The sequence below is a fragment of the Dasypus novemcinctus genome, chromosome 2 (assembly GCF_030445035.2).
Source record: "Dasypus novemcinctus isolate mDasNov1 chromosome 2, mDasNov1.1.hap2, whole genome shotgun sequence".
Taxonomy (NCBI): domain Eukaryota; kingdom Metazoa; phylum Chordata; class Mammalia; order Cingulata; family Dasypodidae; genus Dasypus; species Dasypus novemcinctus.
In genome coordinates this window covers 35,764,678-35,791,698 of record NC_080674.1, presented here as the reverse complement: position 1 = coordinate 35,791,698, position 27,021 = coordinate 35,764,678, and the positions used below count along the sequence as shown (strand labels likewise).

At 42.1% G+C, this 27,021-nt stretch overlaps 1 protein-coding gene across 2 annotated transcripts in view; it reads right to left on the bottom strand.

The window, feature by feature from the left end:
- NPR3 (natriuretic peptide receptor 3) overlaps window positions 1–27,021 on the bottom strand; it is a 74,058-nt gene that overhangs the window by 16,053 nt on the left and 30,984 nt on the right. For both annotated transcript variants that reach the window (XM_004484628.5, XM_004484629.5), the window contains exon 4: window positions 98–233. In XM_004484628.5, coding sequence (XP_004484685.2) covers window positions 98–233 — 136 coding nt within the window. The remainder of the gene's footprint in view (window positions 1–97; window positions 234–27,021) is intronic.

The following is a 27,021-nucleotide window of genomic DNA, read 5'->3' as shown; positions in this document are numbered from 1 at the left end:
GCCAGATCCCACAGTCGTAACAGAGAAAAAGAGAACCAGGAAAGATAGCAGCTCGATCGGCAGCAGAGAGGTGTTGCCTTATAGGATGAATGCTCACCTTCAAATGTTCTGTTCCAAGTCTGCTGGATAATTTTCCCTCCATCCTTCTTGCTGTAACCAGCTCTGAGCACTTCGTGTAAAGCCAGGACATAGAGGAGGATAGCATCATGGAATCCTTCCACAAACATGTTAACCTGTAAGGGAAACCCCAGCTGGGTGAGGCCAAACACCAAATGACCCCCATTCGGAGGGAGATCAGCAGTCCAAAGGGTTAACACCTGAGATCATGAGCCTTAAGCAGTGGCGGGACTGCCGTGGTTTTCTGGCACTCCTTCAGTGAGGAAAACTCTTCCCCAGTTCGGGAATTTGGAGAGCAGACAAGACATTACAGAAGGCAAGAAAATTTCCCCTGTTGATTAAGGGAAGTATTACAGGGGCAGCCACCTTTGCATGCAGATCCCACTGCAGGATGTCCTCCTTCTCCCCTATGCCTACTCTCCACCTCAAGACTGCTCCAGCCCCACCTTCCCCTTGAGGACTTCTCCACCTCCCACGGCCCCCACGACCTCTCCAAGCTGTGGCAGGGGGACTGACTACAACAGTCAGCATCCACTCATTCCCCTGCATGCCAAGGAGGGCACCGGTGCTAAGGGCGCCCAAAGGAGTGCACTCGGCGATTTCTGCCTTCCTGCGGCCATCAGTGTCCTCTCTTCCCTTCACAACTGTATCTCACTTTCCCTTTCCAACTTGTGTTTTAGTGGATCGGAAGCATCTGACCACTCACTACCCCAAACCCCTGCTGTCACGCTCTCTGAACCAGAATGGGAAACAGGCCTGACTGTTAGTATCTCCCAGCCAGCGTGGGAGGCTGAGGGCAGTGCGGCCCCTGATGTGCTTCAGGGCCTGCGACTGAGTTGACTAGACGGGGGCGGGGGGGCGGGGGGGCAAGGCCATGCCAGGAGATGGGACTGGAGTGGCAAGTGGAGTCAGATCATGGAGAACCCAGGGGCCACTCTGAGGAAACTGGACTCCTCGGCAGGCGTTTCATTCCTTTCACTTACTTCATTTCACCTCTTAGGCAGGTTATAAGCACCCTTTGGCAAGTTCTAATTCCCCATTTAAACCCATTATAGCATTGCACGCGGAATGAGCAAATACAATATTGAAACGCTAAACAGCTGACAACCAAACTCTGTATAGAACGAAAAAAAAAATCCAAGCCTTCCTGTTTCAGGGAAAAGTGTCAACAATGGAATGCCAGGGCAAAGCAACATAAACGGGATGTCCTGCAGACCACTCTGTGACACTTTTGAGTTGGGAATTCCCTCCCCCATCCCTAGGAAAACCCCTTTGAGAAGAAGAGCCCCCTGGTTCACATGCACAGAGGTCCACAGAAGGCTTGGCCCAGCATCCGGCTCTACTTGGCTTTGTCTGACCCCTAAGGACGGTGAGTCCTGTCTGCATCCCAGAAACCAGTGTTTCTGTATTTGCTAAAGCCTAGTGCTGAGAGGCAGTTTGTCATGATGGTTAAAGAGCCTGGGCTTGCTTCCCAGCCCTGAAGCTTATTAGCTACATTTCTGAACCACTCGGACCCTCAGTTTCCTCATCTGGAAAATGATGATAAAAGTATCTGCTGCACAGGCTGCTGTTAGGTTTAAATGAGTTAATGGATATAAAAGATTTTGACTAGTGCCTGGCATGGAGTCAGCACTCACTGTTAGCTTTCGGTGTAGTTATCATCTAGACATGGAGAATTACAAACCTATGGGTCACACTCAGCTTTTTAAAAAATGTCTCTCCCCTTCCCCGCCCCCTCCCCCTCCCCAGTTGTCTGCTCTCTGTGTCCACTCGCTGTGTGTTCTTCTCTGTCCGCTTGTATTCTTGTCAGCGGCACCCGGAATCTGCGTCTTGTTTTGTTGTGTCAAATTGCTGTGTCAGCTCTCTGTGTCCAGCACCACTCCTGGGCAGGCTGCACTTTTTTCGCACTGGGCGGCTCTCCTTACGGGGCGCACTCCTTGCGCGTGGGGCTCCCCTACACAGGGGACACCCCTGCGTGGCACAGCACTCCTTGTGCGCATCAGCACTGCACATGGGCCAGCTCCACACGGGGCAAGGAGGCCCAGGGTTTGAACCGCGGACCTCCCATGTGGTAGACGGACGCCCTACCCATTGGGCCAAATCGGCTTCCCCACACTCAGCTTTTAATTTCTAAGTCAGAAAATGAGTGATGTGCTTATAGGTAAAGCATATCATATTAATCCATTTATACTTAACAAAAATGATAACTCCCCTCTCCTGCCTTGGTGCCCCAGGCAGTTCTCTTAGTCGCACAGTGCCAAGCCCTCGATTTCACCCGGGTAGATGGGGGCTGCCCAAGCACTCAGTTCTGCAGAACCTCTGGGAGCAGGGGAGAGCAGAGCGCCTGCTCGATCACAGGAGAGCTCTGGGTTAGTTGGCCGGACCCTGAGCTCTGGGTTGGCCCAACCCCGACACGTGACAGTCACTCTGACCCTCAGTTTCCTCACCTGTTGATGGGGGTTTATTCTCTCCTCACCTCAGAGAGCTCTTCTGGGGATTAAATGAATTAGTGTGCCTCAGCACCTAAAACAGTTCCTGGGACCATGAAAACAGCTGGGAGGTGCTGGCACTTCCTCTGACACATCAAGCTCAAGTCTCAGTCATTATTTTCTTAGGCAGTGAAGAATGATGTGGAAAAAACATCTAGTCAAAGATAATTTTCCGCTGATTTGGCCATGCTAATTCAATTTTCCAAAGGAATATGAAATGTTCACTCAGGCCATGAGGTCACCATGGTTTGAGAAAGCATGTGTGCTGATGCATCAAAGAGTTTTAATAAGTGGACTCAAGCAGTGGACTTGAATTCTCAGGCCGCAAACACAAACAAACAAACAAACAAATGTCTCAAAAGGTTCGTCCTCTTTCTGAGAATTACATGAACACCACCCTGCTACGGAGGGAAGCCACAGAACGGAACGGGTGATGTCAGGGGGCTCTGGTCCAAGCCTCTCCCTGCCCTGAGGACCACAGCGGCTTCACTCACCCTCGGTCCTGCCGCGTTCCACGCTCCTCGTTCCCGGGGAGCCTGGAGTGGCCTTGGCGGTCCACCGCCCCTCCTCCTCCTTCTGACCTCTTCTCAGAACCCTGACGCGGGGCCACCTGCTCACCTCAGCCGCCCAAAGTGCTAGACGCGCACCCCAGTACCACCTTCTACCTGCCTTCCTTCTTGCTGTGCCCTCTCTGCCATCCAGGACGCAAACACCAATTACCTAGCCTGGAAGGATGGACACGGGTTCCTTTTGTCCAATAAACTGGAGAGTAGGTGCTGCAACTCTGTTGAGGTTCGGGGCCCAGCTGGTACAGGGGCAGCCCAAAGATTGAAGCCTCTTGGACTTATACCTATCAACTCAGCTTCGATGATACAACAGAAGAGATAAACCAGGCTCTGAACACATGCCAAGGTCTAAACACTCACTCAGTCTTGATTAGCAAACGGATCACAGAATTGACCTTCTTTCCTCTGGGAGTGGCTGAGTGTCTCCCTCTCTTGCCAAAATTAGCAGGAGGGCTGCTGTCCCTGCTAGGTTCATGGCACCCCAGCCTGCTGCGGGGGAGGTTTCCTAACACCTACCTCACAGCACCTCAAGCCATAAGCAAAACCCTAGAGACCGCCTTTTCTCCAGGAGAATATTTTCACGTCTGCACGTGTTTTTAGTGGGAGGAAAGCCCGTTAGCACATTTATCAACACTGAAAATTGGAAGTGCAAATTAAAAAAAAAAAAAGAGGGGGGAAAAAAACCACACAAAACCCCAGAGTATTAAGCTGCCTTTGGAACACTCTCCACTGGATTTCAGGGCTGAAGGAAACTTGGGCCATCTGGTCTGTGTCCCTGACTCCGGTCAGAATGACACTTGAACCTCAAGGTCCCAAAGAGCACAGATCAGGCTGTTGTTACTGATCACAGAAAACTGGATTCCTCAGCCTGGACGCCCTGTTCTAGGATTTAACATCCTTCCAGGCCAGCTGTCCACATCCATGTCCATGCCGGGTGCTGAACAAGCCAAGTCAGACCAGCACGTGCAGGAGCTCCAGGCGTTCACATCCTCACCCAGTCAGCACCGCTGCTCCACAGGAATGGGCAGTCACAGCCTATGCGCGGCCGCTGTGAGGTGGACAAGCATGGGGGACAAGCTCCAGAGAGGTCATCATTTGACCTATGTACCAGGTATCAAAAGAAGTGCCTGTCCTTCAAATGAGATGAAAACCATTCACCAGGAATGCTGCCCCTTCCCCATCCCTGACTCTCAATTGCCCTGATTTGGTCCTCTGCAGACACCAAGAGCGCTGGCTGGCCATACCTTTCTGACAGCACCTGTCAGCATGCCTACTTGTTGGTGTTTTGCCTACTTGTTGGTGTTTCCCCATCATGGGGAAAGCAAAATAGAAATCTTATCTGCTAACTGAGTGTTCAGGACGCAGCTCCTAGCTGTGAGAGTGAGCAGCATCTTTCTCATTTCTCTCTGGAGGCAAGGGGGAGGGCAATTCCTATTGAGATGAACTCCTCCATGCTTGTGTTGCCAACAGTAAGCAAAGACTGCAACGTGCCTCAGCTGTTCCACAAAGGGAGAGTGACCAGCCGGCCATAATCTTCTCTCTGGCTATCTGAGAAGGCCTCTAAAGCTCTCGGAGGGAGGCTGCTGGAAGAAAGCTTCCCAAGTTAACTGCAAGGTTAGGCTGTCCCAGACAGGTTTTGCTTGTGGTATTCACATGAAGTCAAGCACTGCATACAGTGGTTCTGTCTTCCTCACCACAAATCTATGGTTCCCGATGCAAATAAGGGTGTTGGGCAGGAGTGCCCAAGAGGCAGGGGGGATTCCGAAGGAGCGCAGGTGAGAGGAGAGCGTGTGTCCAGGCCCAAGCCCTGCCCGCCCACAGCCCTCACATGCGCCTGGCCTGGTCCGGGGAGTGGCGAGAGCCTGAAAACACAACGAGCTGCGCTGCTGGAGATGGCGCCCGCAGAAGGAAGCGGCCTGGGTGGGCCGCGTGGGCAGCCCACGGGTTAAAGAGGATTTTGCATTTGCCGAACACGACTGTACATTACCCCATACTTGAAAACTACAGCTACGATCTATTTCAGTGGTTTCCTTTTTCATCGTAATATGAAAAGTCTACAATGGATGGTAACAGCGAGAGCCACCACCAGCCAAGTGACATCACAGCCTCGCCCCCAACAGAGGGGCTCTCAGGCCGAATGGACAGACGTCCCAATGTCTGTTCCTCTATACTGCACCTGCCTTCGTGGAATTCACACTTGGTCGGTTGCTCGTTAATTCTAGCCCTGAGGAAAATTACGCTGAAAATCTGATCGTTATCCTAGTTTAACTTGAGGAAATGCCAAGGGCAAGTGGTTCACCCGCAGGTAGCACATGGGGCAGGGAGCCAGGGTCTCCAGACGCAGCGCTGGGACGCGGTACTGCCGGCAGACTTCTTTCTCCCCACCCTTAAGCTAGGACTTTCTTGGGGTGGGGGGTTGTCCTCCATTGTTCAGTCACCACAGGTCTGTTAGTGGGAACTGAAGGCGATACAGCACCAGCAGATGAGTGTCTTTTTAAAATCCTCCCCACACTCGCACAGGGAATTCAGTCATCTGATGTATTGGCCCTTTGAATGTGTCACACACGCGATATACAGATGGTTCGCATCACCCATCACCCTCGAGTGGTTCAGTGAGAAATGCACACACAGGATGGCATAGGTGGTCCCTGGCTGTCACATGAACAGGTGAGTAACATCTGCCCTTGGCCTTGGCACCCCAGCCTGGCATCAGTGCCCAACCAGACGTGCTGCTGGAAAACCTGGGGACCCAACTCCCACAGACTGCTGGTCTCTCTTCCCAGGCACCTGTGTTCCTGTCAAAGGCATGGTGGTCGAGGTGACCAAAGGCATGAAACATAACAGGAGAAGGGCAAGAGCAGGCCAGCAGGTGCCCTACACACAGCAGGCTCAGCAAAGCTGTGGGCACTGACGCACACCCAAAGTACGAAGGGAGGGCCAGGTCAGAGGGAGACGGAGCTGGGGGAGTCGGGGACCATTTCTGGTTTCATTATTTCTGTAGAGCCCAAAGTGGAAGAAGCATGTAAATTCTACTTGATCAAACTTTAAAATGCCTATTATGCCAAAGGAGCATCTAATCCGGCTGGATGTGAAGGAGCAGTGTCTTACGTCAGAGTAGTCTGCTTCAAGCACATCAGAAGCCAAGCCAGATAATGAAAGATACACTAATTGTTAATACAAGTTTTCTAACTAGGACTCAATATGAAGTGCAATGGCTTGGTTTTGGAGGGTCTTCAATCTGTATGGTCTTGATTCTTGATGATAACAACAACAACAATAATAATAGATAGCAAAGCATCACTTACTCAGCCTTGTTAGGGAAAAAGGAGGTTTCATATAAGCAAATTTTCCAGATTCTTAAATGTTTTTTCTCTAAGCATCCAAATGTTTCAATAATATAAATAGAGTGGATGGAAATGTTTCTAAAATGAGTCCCTACGTTCATGCCTTGGGAACAGAAAGTGCTGACTACAATATTAACTAATTGGGATTCCCTCTAACAGAAAGTCATGGCAATGAACAGTCTGGAGGCCTCCACCGCTACTGAAATGAGTACGGTGCTCTTTACACAATGCCAACTCCAAACTTGGCATTTTCTTATAAATATTCTCTCTTCTTCCACACTGACAGCACATGAGCTGGGACCCTCACCCCTTCCTGAAACACTTCCTTCCCTTGGCCACCCACTCTTCCGTGTGTCCTCATCAAGCCCCCACTGTGGGTGACCTCCAGGGATCTCAACAGCTCAAGAATTATGTCCAAATGTCTCAGGATGGCAAACGACACTCTCCATTGCCACGCCCCCAAATGAACTCTATCTCCCACTCCTTACAAAACCCCTTAGATTCTCTGAGCATGCCATGAGGTCACTTTACATATTAGCCACTGGGCTTGGAATGCCCTCCCCATGGAACTTGTCTCTCCAAAGCAAACTCCCACTCAGCTTTGCTGGATATTCTCCAGTTACTCCCTCCAGATCCACCTTCCACTCTTCTCCAGCTGGCTCTGGGCCCTGGGAGGCTGACACATATAGATAGCATCAACTGTGTCCCCTTACCCTCTCTGGCTGGATTCAGCAATGAGGGACACCAGAAGGAGAGGAGAAGGAGAAGGAGAAAGGTCAGGTTGCTGGAGACTGCACTCTTCCTCTAGATGCCCCAGATGGGTCTCTCCAATGGCCACAGGCTCTGGAAACTTCTCCCTCCCTTTGTTCCTTCTGGTCTATGGGTGGTAACAGCTTCCCATTTTTGCAGGCCCCAGAGTTCTGCATCTTTCCTTGTTGGTTTCCCTTAACTCCACACATACCTTTGTAAATAGCCCCTTCCTTAAATTCTCTCTCATTTCCTTTAAGAGTGTCATCTATTTCCTCCAAGACCCGACTGCTACATCAACTTTCTGTGAGCAACTCAAGCTTGTTCTTGCTGAAGCCACATAGGAACCTCCAGTCTATTTTGCATGTATGTATGTCTGTATACCCATAAGCTGCACAAGCTCTTTGGTGGCACAAGTCATATCTTAGGTGTCTTTGTTTCTCTAGGACTCAGCCCTGCACCTTGCAGAGGGTGCATTTGCTTGATTTGACTTCCTTCCACCTGTCACTGTCCGTTCCTCTCACTGTGCCTGCCTCCAGCATTCCATCAACTCTTTCTCCCTTGCTACCACTAATGTTCTCTAAGGTGGAGGAAGAAATCACAAGGCTTGTTAGAGCAATACCTAAATTAGGGATAATAAGTTCGGAGGGAGGATTTAAGAGATTCTCCCATGATGAAACTAATAGATTATATGTCTATTTTAGCTGCTCAAAGGCCTTCTTCCCTTATTCCTTTGCTCTGGGCTAGTCCCATATAGGTGAGATTGCCATAAAAGTGGTTCAACAGCTACCGCTGAAAGAAAGCCCTCTGTGTTTGAATACCAATGCAGGGATGCTCATATGAAAATAACACTATAATTCTTAGCAAGTGAATGAAAGCAAGAAATGGTTTTAAATCAACTCTTTTTATTTTGAGAAATGTTTTCCAAGTTTGCTACCAAAAATAAAGAAAATGAAACAAAACTAAGTATCATCTCTGTCACAAGAAACTTAATTCCTGGCATTTTTGAACACTGACTATTGGTGAAATATTACTATCTTTCAAGTATGATCATGGTATTATGGTTATGTTTTTCAAAAAGAGAGTTCTAGTAGTGGCATAGTAGTTTAAATCAGACTAACTCTCCCACAGTCAAAAAATATGTACTCTGGAAAAAATTTTTAAAGAAGGCATCAGAAAGTGACCAAATTCAGGCATAAACTGGAAGAGACTGACCCTTGAAAGAAGGGACAACACAATATCCCTGAGGGAATTCACTGGTCCAGGAGGCATGGGGCAGCTAGAACTCAAGCAGAAAGTCATAGGTTTCTTGGGTTTAGCGATAGAAGGATGGAATTCAGAGCCGCAAGAGGGGCCAGAAATTGAGGAAGTAAATCCTAGAAAGGACAAAGCCACAGAGAAAAGAACACTAAAATCTATATTTAAACTTCTGCCATTCTTGATTCAGCCCTAAACTGTACATGCATCAGGAAAGACAACACATTGGGAAACGGACTTTGGCCCAGTGGTTAGGGCGTCCGTCTACCACATGGGAGGTCCGCGGTTCAAACCCCGGGCCTCCTTGACCCGTGTGGAGCTGGCCATGCGCAGCGCTGATGCGCGCAAGGAGTGCCGTGCCACGCAAGGGTGTCCCCCGCGTGGGGGAGCCCCACGCGCAAGGAGTGCGCCCGTGAGGAAAGCCGCCCAGCGTGAAAAGAAAGAGCAGCCTGCCCAGGAATGGCGCCGCCCACACTTCCCGTGCCGCTGACGACAACAGAAGCGGGTGCCGCTGACGACAACAGAAGCGGACAAAGAAACAAGACGCAGCAAACAGACACCAAGAACAGACAACCAGGGGAGGGGGGGAAATTAAATAAAATAAATAAAAAAAAAAAAAAAAGGAAAGACAACACATTGTCCAGCAAAAGGCAACAGCTGAATGGCTGAAAAAGCTGAGAAACATGTGAATTTCTGTCCTGAGCAGGGAAGAGAGTCTGGAGTTTGAATCTGGAGTTAAACAAAAGTGGTAAAAACCTCAGGTTTTCCAGTGAAACCCTATATTGGTTATTGGTCACACCAAGTGAAGATTATGTTACAAAACAAACTAAAGATTAACCCAAAGACTAAGAGCAAAAACAAAATAGAACCACCCTTAAGAAATTGTAAAAGTGAGCTTCCAGAAGTTCAAAGTGGTCAGTCAGTGATTTTGATACCTGCTAGAACAAAAATTAGCACTCTTCAGAGATTCATAACTGAATTCAGTGTCTCTGTAAAGTTCCATTCACAACATCCAGAGAGAATAAAAAATCACCAGACATGCAGAGGTGACGGGAAGGAAAATATGGTCTATAATCAGAAAGAAGAAAAAAAATGACAAATAGAAACAGACCCTGAAATAATCCAAATGTTTAAATTAGCAAATTTGGACTTTAAAGAAGTTATTTCAAAAACATTCACATCTTAAAGAAAAGGATAGTCCAATAAAAGGTGACCATATGGGGAATCTCAGCAGAGAAATTGATGCTATAATAAAAGAAGAAATGTAAAAACCAGAACTGAAAAGTACAACGTTGAAAAAAAAATTCACAGCATAGGCTTAAATGGAGATTGGAGAACTTCTGGGGAAGATGTTTGAGTAGGGAGCTCCAGGACCCAGTCCTTCACCAAAACAACCATTAAACAGGCAGAAACTATCTGAAACAACTATTTTGAAATGCCAGAGATCAGAAGAACACTGTACGGCATCCACGGAACTATGAGAGAAAGAGGCTGATAAATTATGGTAAAGAACTGTAAATTACTCTCTCTGAGCAGCAGCTACTGGTGTCCACCTCCCACTCTCAGGGCAGGCCACTGTGAGTCCAGTTCCTGGCTAGCAGCTGCTGACAGAAAGGAACATAAAAATCTTCTCCAACAACAGGGCTGTCCACAGGCAATCACTGATGATGGCTTTTGATTGTTGAATTTGGATCACTGGGTACTGGCTCTGAAGGAAACTATTGTTTCAATCTACCCCATAGAAGGGCAGTGACAGCCATTATTTCAACTCTGTCCCAGACAATGGCAGGGGCAGCCATTGTTTTATCCCTCCCTGGACAGGGGAGGGGGGAAGGAGAGTTAAAAATGCAAGGCTTCCTTAGGTTTGTGGGGGAAATGTAGCTAAAAGGCTGCATGTAGTGGGCAGGTCAGGATAGTTCAGCTTTGAGGAGCCATAGGAGAACTTTTTGGTGCCTTTTCTGACCCCCTTCCTTTCCAGGGCACTTTGGAATCAGTCTGTGCCCCCTTGGTGGATTCCTTGCCCTATTTTGGCTGGGAAAGACCAAATTGGGAAAGGCCTCCCTCGGGTGACCATCCTTCCAGAATTTGTGGGCAGAAAGGAAAAATATTAAAAGCATAATGGCCTAACATAACTTTTGGACACCATCAAGTGCACCAAAGTATGCATTATGGGATTCATAGAAGGAGAAAAAAAGAGAAAGGGGGAGAAAGAATAGTCAGAGAAATAATGACAGAGAGTTTCCCAAACCTAATAAAAGATGTGAATATACACATTCAAGAAGCTCAGAGAACACCAAACAGGATAAATGCACCCTGTCTTATATTGGTGACACTACCAAATGCAAAAGACAAGAAGAGAGTTCTAGGAAGCAGATGTGGCTCCAGCTATTGAGCTCCAGCCTACCACATGGGAGGACAATGGTTCAGTTCCTGGTGCCTCCTAAAGAAGACATTGAGCTGGCACAACGGGCAGGTGTGGCAGCTGACACAACAAGATGGTGCAACAAGAGACACAAGAGAAAAGCCATAACGAGAGACAAAACAAAAGCAGGGAACAGAGGTGACTCAAGCAATTAGGCACCTCCCTTCCACATCAGAGGTCCAGATTCAGTTCCCCGTGCCTCCTAAAGAAACAAAAGAAGATGAACAGACACAGCAAGTGTAAACAATGAGGGGGTGGGAAGAAATAAATTTTTTAAAAAAGAGAGAGTTCTGAACACTGCAAAAGAAAAGCAACCTGTTACCTACTAAAGGAATCCAATAAGATTGAATGCCAAATTCTCATCAGAAATCATGGAGCCAAGAAGGCAGTGGGCTGAAATACTTAAAGTACTGAAGAAAAACAACTGCCAACCAAGAATTTGATATCTGGCAAGACTCTCTTTCAAAAATGAAGGAGAGATTAAGACATTCTCATATAAACAAAAGCTGAAGGAGTTCATCACCACTAGGCTTGCCCTATGAGCAATGGTAAAGGGAGTTCTTCAGACTGAAAGGAAAGTGCCCTAGACAGGGGCTCAAAGTACCATAAAGAAATAAAGACCTGTGGTAAAGGTAACCATTTGGGTAACTATAAATGCCAGTATTATTGTATTTGTAATGTTTGGTATGTAACTTACCTTCATACTTCCTACAGGTGCTGAAATGCAAATGCATAAAAAGTAGTGATAAATATAGATTTTGGACATACAATGGACAAAGATATAAGTGGTACCCAGTACCAGAAGTATAGTAAGTAGACAGAGGGTACAGGAAAGTACATGTGTATGCTATTGAAATTAAGTTGGTATAAAACCAAAAATAATTGATATATATTTAGGATGTTAAATTTTAACCCCATGGTAACTACAAAGAAGAGATGAAAAATATATCCAGATAGAAATGAGAAGGCATTCCATATGGTAAAACACAAGAAATCAAATAAATATATAAGTACACTTTAACAGAAGTAAGAGACAAAAAAAGTATGACTTACAAAGCCAAAATAGAAAAAGGCAGAAAAAAAAACAAAACGAAACACTTGTATTATCAGTAGTGACTTTAAATGCAAATGCATTAAACTCTCCAGTCAAAAGGCAGACATTGGCAGAATGGATAAATAAGCATGACCCAACTATATGCTGTCTGCAAAAGACTTACCTTGAAGTCTAAGATACAAGTAGGTTAATGGTGAAAGGGTGGAAAAATACATACCATGAAAGTAGTAACCAAAAGGGAGCTGGAGGGGTTGTAACTAACATCAGATAAAATAGACTTCAAGTCAAAACTAGTTACAAGAGACAAAGGTGGTCATTACACACTGATAAAGGGGACAATTCAACAGGAAGATATAACAATTATAAATATAAATGCACCTAAGAGCAAAGCCCCCAAAGTATATGAAGCAAATACTCTCAGATTTGAAGAGAAATTGACAGTTCTACATTAATAGCAGGAGACGGTAACATGTCATTCTCAATAACAGATAGATCATCTAGTCAGAAGATCAATAAGAAAGTACAAGACTTGAATGATATACTAAATCAATTAGACCTAACAGAAAGATATAGAACACTGTACCCAAGGAAAATAGAATACACATTCTTCTCAAGTGCACATGGATCATTCTCCAGGATAGACCATACGTTGGGTCACAAACCCAGTCTCAATAAATCCAAGAACATTTGAAATCATACAATACATATCATCTGACCACAATGAAACGAAGCTAGAAAAAAATAACAGAGGAAGAAAATTCACAACTATGTGGAAATTGAGCAACAAACTCTTAAATAACCAATGGGTCAAAGAAGAAATTAGAGGTAAAATTAGGAAATATCTTTTATCTTTTTTTTTTTAAGGTACCGGGGCTGGGGATTGAACCCAGGACCTTGTACATTGTATGCCAGTGCTCAACCACTTGAGCTACATCAATTCCCAGAAATATCTTAAGGCAAATGAAGATGAAAATACAACATACCAAAACTTTTGGGATGCAACAAAGGCAGTGCTGAGAGGGAAATTTATAGCTCTAAATAATTAAAAAAGAAGAAAGATTTTAAATAAGAGACCTAACCTCAAAACTGGAAGAACTAGAAAAAGAAGAGCAAATTAGAACCAAAGCAAGAAGAAAGAAGGAAATAACAAAGATTAGAGCAGAGATGAATGAAATAGAAATGAGAGAGAGAGAAAATCAAGAAACCAAAAGTTGGTTCTTTGAAAATATCAACAAATTTGTCAAGCCTTTTACTAGGCTAAGAAAGAAAAAGAGAAAGCAGATACAGAAAAGGGGGACATTACTACTGACCCTGCTGAAATAAAAAGGACTATGAGTGGGTACTAAGAAAAACTGTATGACAATAAATTTGATAACTGTATTAGTCAGCCAAAAGGGTATTGATGCAAAGTATAAGAAATCTGTTAGCTTTTATAAAGGATATTTATTTGGGGTAAAAAACTTACAGTTAAAAGGCCGTAGGAGTCCAAATCAAGGTACCATAATAAGAGGTACTTTCTCACCCAAAGTCAATTGCCACGTGTTGAAGCAAGATGGCGGGCAATGTCTGGGAGGGTTCAGTCCTCGTTCTTCTTCCATGGTCCCAGCTTCTTCTGATCTCAGCTGTAGGCTGGCATAAGGCTCATCTCTCAGGGCTTCTTAGCTGCTCTTTTACCTTCACAAGGTCAGCTATAAACTATCAGGCAAGTGGCTCATCTCGCCCCAGGGCTCCAGCATCAAAACCAAGTTCTCTCCTTTGTCTTGTCTTTTTCTGTGTATCTACTTCTCTGCATCTCCTTGATTAAGAGTCCATTTTATATAGCCCACAAAGAGGGCAGGGACTCAAACTGAGTCACCCTAATGACATGGTGTAATCAAAGCCCCACTCTTACCATAATTTAATCAAAGGCATCTCAGCTAAATCTAATACAATCAAGAGGTATCACGTCCAGAGGAATAGACCAGTTTATAAATATAATCAATATCTCTTTTTGGCATTTATAAATAAATATCAAACTGCTGTAATAACCTAGATGAAAGGACTAATTCTTAGAAGCACCCAAACTACATACATTGACTCAAGAAAAAATAGATCTCAACAAACCAATTAGTAAAGAGAATAAATCAATAATCAAAAACAAAGAAAAGCCCAGGCCAAGTAGTTTCATTGGGGAGTTCTATCAAACATTCCAAGAAGGCTTAACTTCAATTTTTCTCAAACTAACCCAAAAAAACTGTAGAGGAGAGAAACTCCCTAACTCATTCTACAAGGCCAACATCATCCTCATACCAAAACCAGATAAAGATACTACAAGGAAAGAAAACTTCAGACCATATCTCTTATAAATATAGATGCAAAAATCCTCAACAAAATATGTACAAACTGAATCCAACAGCATATTAAAATAATTATACTCCATGATCAAGTGAGATTTATTCTTGGTGTGCAAGATTGATTCAATATAAGAAAACCAATTAGTGCAATATACTATGACCTCACACCATATACAAAAATCAACTCTAAATGGTTCAAAGACCTAAATATAAGAGCTAGAACCATCAAACTCCTAGAAGAAAATATAGGGAAACATCATCAGGATCTTGTCTAAGGCAACAGTTTCTTAGACTTTACACCCAAAGCACAAGCAGTAAAAGAAAAAATAGATAGGGAAACGGATGTGGCTCAACTGATAGAATGCCCGCCTATGATACAGAAGGTCCAGAGTTCAAACCGAGGGCCTCCTGGCCCATGTAGTAAGCTGGCTCACACATAGTGCTGCCACACGCAAGGAGTGCCATGCCATACAGGGATGTCCCCCACGTAGGGGAGCCACATGCACAAGGAGTGCGCCCTGCAAGGAGAGCAACCCCGTGCGAAAAAAGCACAGCCTGCCCAGGAGTGGTGCCGCACTCATGGAGAGCTGACACAGTAAGATGACGCAACAAAAAGAGACACATATTCCTGGTGCCACCAAGAATGCAAGCAGACACAGAAGAACACACAGCGAATGGACACAAGAGAGCAGACAACGGGGAGGAAGGGGATAGAAATAAATAAAATCTGAAAAGAAAAGAAAAGAAAAGAAAAGAAAAGAAAAGAAAAGAAAAGAAAAGAAAAGAAAAGAAAAGAAAAGAAAAGAAAAGAAAAGAAAAGAAAAGAAAAGAAAAGAAAAGAAAAGAAAAGAAAAGAAAAGAAAAGAAAAGAAAAGAAAAGAAAAGAAAAGAAAAGAAAAGAAAAGAGAAAAGGAAAGAAAAGAAAAGAAAAGAAAAGAGAAAAGGAAAGAAAAGAAAAGAGAAAAGGAAAGAAAAGAGAAAAGGAAAGAAAAGATAGATAAATGAAACCTCATCAAAATAAATAACTTTTGTGCCTCAAAGGACTCACTCTATCATGAAATTAAAAAGGTAATCTTCATAATAGGAGAAAATATTTGGAAACCAAATATCTGATAAATTATTAATATGCAGTTTATATAAAGAAATACCTTAACTTTAACTTAACAACAAAAATATAAACAATCCAATTTTTAAAATTGGCGAAAGACCTAAACAGACATCTCATCTCTTCAAAGAAGATATACAAATAGGTAGGAAGCACATGAAAAAATGCCAAACACCCTTAGCCATAGGAAAATGCAAATCAAAACCACAATGACATGCCACTTTGCACCATTAGAATGGCTGTTACTAAAAACAACAACAACAAAACAGAAAATAAATGTTGGAGAAGATGCGGAGAAATAGGAACACTCATTCATTGCTGGTGGCAATGTAAAATAGTGCAGCCACTATGGAAGACAGTTTGGGAGAAAGCTAGGTGCAGAAGTACCATATGACCAGGTGACCCACTATTAGGTTTATACCCAAAGAACTGAAAACAGGGACTTGAACAGATATTTGTATACAGATATTCATAGCAGCATTATTCACAATTGCCAAAAGATGGAAGCAACCCAAGTGTCCACTAACTGAGGCATCAATAAATAAAATGTAGTATATGCATACAATGGAATATTATTCAGCCGTGAAAAGAAATGAATTCCTGATACATGGATGAACCTTGAAGAAACCATGTTGAGTAAAATAAGCCAGACACAACCAGAAAGTATTGTATGATCGCCCTGATTTGAAACAATTAGAATAAGCAAACTCATAGTTTCAGAATCTAGAATATAGTTACCAGGGGATGGGGTGACGATAGGGAATAAAAGAAGCTAAGACTTAAAATGTACTGGGTTCTTATTTGGAATGATGGAAATGTTTTAATAATGGATGGTGATGATGGTAGCACAACACTATGAATGCAATTAACAGCACTGAATATATATCTGAATATGATTAAAAGGGGAAATGTTACATTGTATATATGGTAAAAATTTTTTAATGCATGGTACTACACTACCCAAACAGTAAACCCAAGTTAAACCACAGACTTTAATAGCACAATTATGAAAACGTGCTATCATCAATTTTACAAACGTTCCTCCCTAAATGCAACATGTTGGTGGTGAGGGTGCTACATGTATTTTGTGCATGATTATAAACTCATAACTTCTCTAATAGGGAGAAAAAAGCAGATATGAGACAGCCAAAGCATCAGTGGTCTTGAAGACATACCAATAGTGAATATCGAATCTAAAGTACAGAAATGATTCAAGGTCAATATGCAAAAATCATCTGTATTTCTATATACTGTCAACAAACAATTGAAAGTGAATTTTTAAATTTCTGTTTAAAATAGCATCAAAAGGTATAAAATTAGCACACACAAAAAAATTCATCAAAGATGTGCAGGGCTGCCACACAGAAAACTACAAAGTATTGCTGAGAGAAACTAAAGACCTAAGGAAATGGAAAGATGTAGGGGGTTGAATCATGCCTCCCATGAAGACATGCTCAAGTCTTAATCTGCATTCCTGTAGGGAACCCATTTGTAAATAGGACCTTTGAAGGTGTTATTAGTTAAGATGTGGACTCATTTGTGAATAGGACCTTTGAATATCCTTTTTAGATGAGGCGAAACTGAACTGGGATGGACCTTAAACCATATGACTGAAGTCCTTATAAAGCAGAGGACATTTGGAGGCAGTCAGTTGGTAAGAGCCAGAAGTCAGAGAAAGCCACAGGGAGAGAGCCAGTAGGCAGATCACCTTGTATTGGAGGCAGAGATGCAAACCAAGAAACATCAAAGATTACCCACAAGTGACCACCAGAAGCTACAGACTCCCAAAGAAAACAAGATTGGCCAAGATCTTGATTTTGCACTTCTTTCCTCCAAAACCATAAGACAATAAATTTCTGTTGTTTAAGCCTAACCATTATGTGGTATTTGACATAACAGCCCTGGCAAACTGAGAGAAAAGTTTATGGATTGGAAGACTCAATATTTTTAGGATGTCAGTTTCTCCCAAAATTTGTCTACAGATTCAATACAATCCCAATCAAAAATCCTAGGAAAACTTTTTGTAGAAATTGACAACATGATCCAAAAATTTATACTGGAAAAGGAAAGAATTTAGAATAGGCAAAACTTTGTTGAAAGAGAAGAATAAATTAAATAAATCACGTTACTACATTTCAAAACTCAATATAAACCTGCAGCCCTCAAGACAGTGTAGAATTTGTATAAGAAAACCACACTCGCATAGTCAATAGTTTTGACCAAAGTGCTTGAGCAATTCAATGGGTCCAAACAAAGTCTTTTTAACACATGATGGTGGAAAAAGCTGAAAAACATACCAGAGAAAATTAAAACTTGACCCCTATCTCACACCATAAACAAAAATTAATTCAAGATGGATTATAGACCTAAACACAAAAGCTGAACTACAAATTTGTTTTAAAAAGCAAGAGAATATCTTTGCGACTTTAGTGTTGGCAAATCTTTATTGAAACACAAAAAAACACTAGCCATAAAAAAAATTGACTTCATTAAAAAAAAAGTCTCCTCATCAAAAAGTACCATCAAAAATCTAAAAGCCCAAGTGAAATACTGGGAGAAAATATTCATTATACATATGTTTACTTACATGCAAAATAAATAAATAAATAAATAATTCCTTAAAGTCAATAACTCAAAAACAACCCAATTTAAAAATCGGCCAAAAAAAATCAGCAGATAGGCCACAAAGTGAAGTGGCCAATAGGTACACACACAAAAAAGCCTTAAGATCATAGTCATCAGAGTAATACAATTTAAAACCACACTGAGAAACCATTTTACATCCACCAGAAAAGTTCAAATTTAAAAGCTAACAACACCAAATGTACGTGAGGATGTGGAACAACTGGCACTCTCACAGATTGCTAGCAGGAATGTAAAACAATACGACGACGCTGGCAGTTCCTTATAAAAGTAAACATACATCTATGCTATGACCTAACAATCCCATTCCTAGATACTTAACTCAATAGAAATGAAAACATATGGCCACAAAAATGCAAGAATGTTCATTGTAGCTTTAATAACTAGATCCAATCGGGAAAGAACCAGGCTCCATCAAGAGGAGAATAAATCAACAAATTGAAGTAGGTTACACAGTGGGATATTACTCAGCAATTTACTCTAAAAAATGATGAACTTCTGATATATGCAACATCATGCAAAAAAACCTCAAAAGCATTATACTGAGTTAAAGAAGACAGACACAAAAGGATGTCATTTATGATTCCACTCATACAGTATGTGCCATCTGAATTCAAGAATGAGCAACACTAATGTACGGTAACAGAAATCGCAAGACTGGTTACCAAGAGGAGTGGGTTACCAAGAGGACATGAAGGAACAGTATGTGGTGACACAAATGCCCTATATCCTGACTGGGGTGATGATTACATGGATGCATACATTTATCAAAGCCAATCAAATAGTACAATTAAGATCTGTGGATTTCACTGTATGAAAATTTATTTTAATAAAATAATAAAGAGCTGTATCATTTATATACACATTAAAATATTCACATACGAATTGATGATGCCCTGGATTTTCTTCAAAATTATCAGAGTGAAGGTGAGGATGAGAAAAAGGTTTCAGACAAAATTAGTCTGAGTTGATAATTCTTCAAGCTGGGTGACAGGGACATGGAGTTTCACTATACTGCTCTGTCTGCTTTTATATATATTTGAAATTTTCCGTAATAAGTTTTTTATTAATCAGTTCCCTAAGTGAACAACCCAAATCTGGAAAACTGTGGAAACATTTCCAGAGTTGGTGCATTTAGAACATTTGAAAATGCATAATGAGGTCAGCATTCACATTTTGTCCAGTCCAGTACTGTTTCCTTATCACCAAAGGCAAAAAAAAAAATTTTTAAGACATTTATAGATCTCAGATATCAATTGAAAAGATTAGGGCAGTGCACCAAAAGATCAGCACTCTCTCTGTCTCATTTGGGATCCATCATGACGGACAGAACTAAGTCATTCTGGAACCCATTTTAAAATAGCCTTTGGAACTGTGCAAATAATGGCTTTTGTAGTCTTACTAACTACCAGCAAAAATAGTTACTCCTGGTTATTATCCTAAAAATATCTCAGTTCTACAGTTTGAGAATTGACTTATATCCTCGAATTTCAAGAAATGTCCCTCCGCAGTCTTTACAAGGTTGGACCATGCTACACCTTATCATACATTTTAAAGAGACTAATCTTTTCCATCTGTTTCGTAAGAAAGTTATTTTGCTCCCTTAGACAATTAAAAGACCTTTTTAAATAAATCTTTTGGGATAACATACTTTGTTAACATGAGAAAACTCGTTTCTCCTAAGAAAGTTACCAAAACTGTGTCCAGTATACTAGATGCAGATATATCATCATTTTGAATCATGGAAGATATTCCCAATCTATTGGAAAGTCAAATGACACTATGGCTTAAATACATTGGCCATAATACAGGAAAGACTTCTGGGTAGATGTCTTATAGAAGAAATTTGCCCTAGCAAATACAATATTTAATTAATTGTCAAGAAAATAAGATCAAAGGGAAAACAGAGTAATACTGGATATTAGAGGTAAAGTCAGACCTAGAGTTGCTGGGGAAAAAATTATAAATTGACATAAAACCAGAAAAAAAAAGGCTTAGTCTCTTAAGGGCCACTATTCATAAGGTCAATTCAGCATTATTTAGAGACCTGGTATTAATATATTTTTGTAAGAGCTGAGACAGAACTCAAGGAAGAAAAAACCTAACCAGAGTGTTCCCAAAGAACTGAGATGTCAAAAATCCTATACCGAATCTTTGCTATCATCTGATGTAAGGCACTCCCTCACTCCCAGGGCATAATGAATGCAGTAAGGAGGTTGGCAGGCTGCTCACATTCTTCCGCTCCGCCCACATTACTGCATTCATACTGAGCCATCTCGCTGTCCCTGTGCAGTACCCATTCATTCAACACCCTGGCCTTTTGGTTCCTTGACCACCATAATTATGATGAAATTCATCACCATTCTATTTCCACAGCTCAGTCTCAGGCACATGACCTTGACAGATACTTCAGACTTTAATGTGCATGCAGTTCACCCAGAGATCGTGTTCAAATCCAGATTCTGATTCAGTAGGCGTGAGGGGAGGGAGATTTCTACAGTCTCCCACGTGATAGTGAGGCTGCCAGTCCGTAGACTACCCTTTGAAGAGCCAGACCTTAGATTTTGGCATCACCTGGAACGTCTATACTTTTAAAATCTTTGGAAATCTCTTTTTTTTTTTTTTTTTTACAACAACCTCCTAGCCTTCAAGTTCCCTTAGAATGCAGAGTAAACTCTTTGAGCTCAGATAGACTTCTACTCCCCTTGTCTTTATGCTTGGTCCAGTGGAGCTCTGAATGGAGGAGTCCTCAGGAAGGGGCTGAGGGCTGGTAGACACCATTCTTCAGAGAGAAGAGCCCAGTGGGAAACTGGAAGCAGGGGTGTGCCACTCGGGAGGAAGTCTGGGGTTGGAGACCTGAATTTAGAGGTTATCCACACAGAGGGGAACATCCTGCCCAGGTAAGTAGATATGCTTTCCCAATATAATGTTTAGAGAGCTGAGGGCAAAGGGAAGAACTATGGGAAACATCAATTTTTGTTGAGCAAGTAGAAAAGAGAAGTCATCAAAGGAACCTAAGAAGGATGCAGCAAGGTAGGTATCTGGAGACTGGTATTTTGGGCATGCAAGGGAAGAGTGAATTTCACAGAAGAGCAAGACCTTTCCAAACAACTCCTCTGCAAAACCCTTCCATTCAAGCATGGTACTCACTATTTCATAAATGTGTCTAATGCAGTCCTACCTCTAAGCTTGGATTCCCTGAGTTTGTCTTACTCAGAGGCCCATTGCTACCCATCTATTCTTGCCCATCCTTCAAGAGTCACCTAGCATGGGTGCTGGCTTGTCCCCATAGCACCTAGCACATGCCCTGCCTAAAAGAAGAGGCACAGTAAGTACAGGATGGTGTATATATTGGCTTAATCGATAATCAACTTCAGGTTTAACTACACACATGGTGATACACAGAGATCACATTATCAACAAAAACACATGAGTGCTGAAGGGAAAATGAGTCATACAAAATCAGCTGAATCCAAGGAATTTTGGGACACATGGTTACAATATATGTCATCGCTGACCTCTTACAAAAAAAAGAAAATGGCCTAATATTGAAATGAAATTAATTTGGGTGGCAATCTGACGTAGGACTGATTACTAAGAAAGAAATCTCTTCGAAATCTTTAACAACTAGAAACACAGCAATCTGACTTCAGTGATGTGGTAATTACCCCAAATAGAGGTAACTGAGTCAAAGGAATAATTAATAAATGTCCCCAAATTTAGGTCAACCATCAAACTGTCTATCCTCTGCTCACCTCCTCCCTATCTTCACCGCCTTTGGAGCAAGATTTTCAGATCTTTACAAAATGAAGCACGTTGACTCCAGGAAAAACAAATCAGAAGATTAAAAGACTAATTCAAAATAAGCTCCTGCAGCGAGAACTACTTTCAAATTTCATAATGGAGAAGAGGGTTGACTCCCTGGCAATATATTATTCTAGCTCCTCTCCTTTAACAATTGGCTGGACCCCAGAAAGGATGTCATTTAAAACTGCTACTACACAACCGCTCACAGGCCCCAAGCACATTCTGCTCTGGGCTGCTGTTTCCTTTGGATGCTATCTACTCAAGGTGCTTAAGCTTATAAAACCCCTTTACAATTATTTTTCGTAACTTCCGAGGGCAACTAAGTGTAGTTTTCTCCATTGAAGAGATTAAAGCCGCCGCACACAAGGCAGCATGCCCGGGGGTCATCGATTGTTTTAATGCCCATCAACTAGTATTTACTGAACCACTACCTTGAACTTTTCCGTCACCTCCACCCACATGGGTAGCAGAAGCAATAGCCAGGCCATATGAACAAGAACCCTGCCCTCTGAGGCTTAAAAACCTGAGGCTGCTGTCGGCTTCAAACACCGGAGTTCTCTGTTAGTTGCGTGGCTTAGGAAGCCTGGCAGTAGCCTGTCCACTTCCCTTCTTCCAACCTGGAAGGCTGAATACATGGGCATTTCCTTCTGGATTCTGGCAAACTTCACAAAATGCAGAGCAGCTGCTGTTGCACTATTCGGGAAAATTCAAACTGCAAGAATGGGCGTTTGGGTTCTGAAAGCACAACGCTGCTCACATTCTGGGTCGTGATGGAGTAAATCCTGACGTTTGCGAGGCACACTCGTCTTCCTCCACCTGAGAGCAAAATATCACCTCTCTCTGCATTTACCTTTCATGCCTTCCTTTTCCTGGTTCCTCCTTTAAGTGCAATATCCTGGTAATGCTTACCTACTGAAATCTTTCATGTAAATGAAATCCTCACCAAGTGCAGAAAGAGGGGTGCTGGGAGGCCCAGGAGCACAGATGTAGTGGAAGGGATGAGAAAGATGTAGAGCTTTCATCCTCTACAATTTTGCCCGGGGCCCCTCACTTGTACGAACTGGTATAATTCTGAAAGCCCATGCAGATTCTTTCTTCAGGCTGACCTGGTAATGTGTCTACAGCCCATATTTTAAGTGATCTGACTATTCAGAAAGAATTTAAATTGTGTTTCAATTGTCAAGAATTTGGACATACTTGGAATCTACTCCATACAGTGACAATACAGAGGGAAAAAAAAGAATCAGATAAAAGTAAACCAGTTTAGTCTTTGAATTGTGAAACACATTTCCACACTGCATTGCTATTTTATTCATGTACATTTGAGTATATTGCCACCATTACAAAATATCTTTCTAACTGAAGTTACGTCACCACTGGTAATGGGGGAAAAATAGTGATTGTCTTTCGCAAAGTCAAAATGAAGCCTATGTTCTCTGTCAAACATTTTCAGATTACACCTGTTCAATAACATCTTTGCAAATGATAAATCCACACCTGCCAATATATGGAGATCACAAGCAAATGATAAGTAATGTTTTAAGATCAAGCAAAAAACAGTTCAATCAGGAGATGTCCACGTTATTTAAACATTCTAATTTAGCCCAACTAAAGCTACTTATAAGTTAAAAGAACAAACAATTTGTAGAGCATTTCCCCCTTTACTTCAAGAAAACAAAAGGGATGTGCCTTTTAGATTTCAATACATCTTTATTTAAACATGTTTTGCAAGTCAACTGATGCTTCTTTTGCTACAGAAAACGAATGGCTGTGCATAAACCATTCCCTTCACAGTGCCTTGGCCTCCCAATTACATTTTACTAATAAAGTGAATCTTATTAATATGTTGGCATGTGAACTCATTATTTTTCTGTTGCTAAAAGCCAACTTGTGGTTTGCTTGTATTCTTTCAACTACAATTAGCAAAGCCCTCCAGTGCCTGAAAGGGCCTTTTCATTTGGACAAATTAGTCCCTGGCTGACTTTAAAGAAACAGGGGGAGGGTCAAAAAGGGAGAGAGCAGTGGAGGAGGCAAAGGAAGCTCCTTCCATTCTGATGCAGCTCGAGCAGACACAAAAGGCTGCCTGTACGTAATCCCACCAGAAGTGGGGCAAATACAGCTTGCATCCATGGGCTACTGTTTCTTTGATTTTTCTTCCACTAGCTTTAAGGAATAGCTAACGTGTAAAAACTCCAATGAGAGTGCACAGTTCAAATTAAATTATATTATGGAAGACGAGGGGGAGTGAGGGTTCAGCCAAGATTTTATTGGTGATCTGATAACTTTTCAATTGGCACCTCCCACACTCCTTCTGTGCAAAACCAGTGTCAAAGCACAAGCTGGTGCAGACGGCTTTACTGCTGGCCCTTCCCTCACTTAAGGAGATCAGAGTGCCGGTTTTCCAACATTTTGGACTATTCAGAATGTAATGCCTGGCCTATCTAAACAATTATTTATTAAGCCCTGCCTCTGTTCAAATACCTCGGTAAGATAAATTGCCTGCTCTCCGGCCTCCCATTTCGTTTTTGAGTGTTAGAGGGAAACCCGAGAGAGGGAGTGCCCAAAATACATCCCAACTCTGTAACAATACGGCTGTGCCTCGGACACTGCTGGGATATTTGTTTAATTAGTTAAATTTTCAACTTTCAAATAAGGAAAAAAAACAAGCTATGGGTGGCCCACTAACCTCAAGCGAGCAAATACCCAAGGTTATAAAATGACCCACTGCTCAGAATACCTGGTTAGAAATAAAAACAGCTTTTACCAAATTCTAACCCAAGCCCAGAACAGAGGTCGCATTAAGAAGTATGAAGCTAAATTCGACAGCTAAAGTACGAAGGATGCAGCATTATTTCATTTTAAAAAATGGATTCCACACATTCCTTATAGCCAAAACACTTTCCTTTAGCCAAAAGTCATCTCTGAGATTAACGGGAGAAATACCACTGATCCACTCTTAAAAACTAGGTTCTAATTGTGTTTGCAAAACTACACTTGCAGCTGTATCTTGGAAAATGCAAATCAGATACAGAACATTGCAATTACTTAATTTGTATAGACAAAGGAGAGTTTTGCATGTACCAACAGTTATACTCTATTGAAAGGCAGTGGCAGTAGAGGAAGAAAAGCTGGTCCTTCATGCGTTAAGGCTGGAGTAATGAAAATTTCCAAACAACTTTTCTTATGCAATGTATTAAGAAGAATGCTTCATTGTAATACTATTCTCCTAAAATGTAGTGGAGTCAAGGGGAAGGGGGAGGAGGGTTGTGATGATTGTTACACTACGATTTTTTTAATAAAGCATAAGTAAATTCTATCCTCAGAACATAACAAAGAAACACAGCCTCCAAATTAAGACTAAAGTTAGAAAACACAAGTTGAACAAGTAGAACAGAAACTTGGAAATGCGAAAAGCCCCTTGAGGTGCTGGTCCAACTCCTGGCTTTCCAACAGTAGCAGCCCTAAGAAATAAAGGGACCCAGCCAAGGGCTTTCCCAGCAGCAGTCACTGGACTAGTCCATGGTCAGGAGCTCTCCCTTCTCCCTCCAGCTGCTTTCACAGCCGATAGCCTTGGCAGTGGAAATGATGCTGTCTGCACCACCAACCAGAGCCTGTTAGAGGATGGGAACACTGGAAGGTAACTGGGCCGCATGTTGGGGACCTCTTAATAAACTAATGTACTCAAATGTTTTCACCATTTTAAAAGGTATATTATTTTGCAATTTTAGATTCCTAATAGATCTAGAAAATGTGTGATACTGCTACCATTTCATAGTGATTAACTACAAATAACCTATCTGGACACAAAAAAAAAAAAACCTCCTCCAATTATTTCCCATTTTCAACCCTAAAGCTGAGTTAACTTGGCTTTTTTAAAAAACTGCTTTAAAACCTAGAATTCTATTTACACTGGTAGCAGGTTTTCTGGATGGTTTTCCTATATATGTACAAAAGGATCATTTTTAAAATGAAGCTAGCATGACAGGTATATTAGAGGAAACAATTTAGCCCCAGACATAAAATGAAAGAAACAGTCTTCATATACCAGTATGACAAACAGCTTCTTCCTTAGTAAATTTGTATTATTGTTAATACACTTTGCTTTTGTCAACTGTTTCTAACCAATCACAGAAGGTAGGCTTATCTCTGAGGGTAAAAAAATAAGCATTGGGCTGGTAGAAAGTCAAGATAAACTATCCAGTAGAAGGAAAACTGGAACCAAAAGGGGATTTTTAAAGAGACTAGAGCATTTGACACGAAAAAAATATGCTTGTGCATTCTCTCTCTCTCCCTCTCTCTCTCTCCCTCCTCCCTCACTCCCTCCTTTCTTTACTTGCTTTGAATATAAGAAGATAATCCCTCAAAAAAAAAAAAAAAAAAAAAGATGGCACTGCTATCTGTAGATATAAGCCTTGTATTGAGATTCAACAATCCAGAGGATACTTCCAGTAAATCACAACCACTTAAATACTTAGTCCCTCCAAAATCCCCACTAAAACAACAATAAAGGAATTTCTTGAGGTGTAAACCTACAAGATGAAAGAGTCAAGGAAGAGAATAATGAGAAATGTCAACAAAATTTTGGGGAAAGGGGTAACTGACTCAAAAGGTCTGAGAAACTAAAATCTCAGGGTTCACAGTGAAGTAGCAGGGATGTCCAGCAGGACACAGAGGTATTCACTGTGAGAGGCTCTAAAATTGGAGACACTTGCTACCTCCAGAGACTAGGCTGTGGTGAGGTGGAAAACAACAAGATTAGTTGAAAGTTTGTATAAGGAGCACTTAAAACTCACATCCCCTCCCCAGCCTCATACAAATATGAAACTGCCCCTTCCAACCCAGGCGGCAGGCAGAGATTTATTTTCTGAAGTTCTTGAGGGCAAGAGATCTGAACAGGAGGATACCAGGCACAGCTGGAGATTGGATGAAGCAAAAAACAGAAAATGAAGTTTAAATGAAACATTTGAAATCCTAAAGGTGAGACTCCCCTTCATTGGGCTACCAGTATGTTGGGAAGCCTTAAGACCCTCAAGAAGGCCACTGAAGGTTAACACTTTAGCGAAACTTGAAGACCAACAACCTAACAGGTAATCATGTTTAGAGTCCCCCTTAAAAAAAAAAAACTACCTCAAAGCCT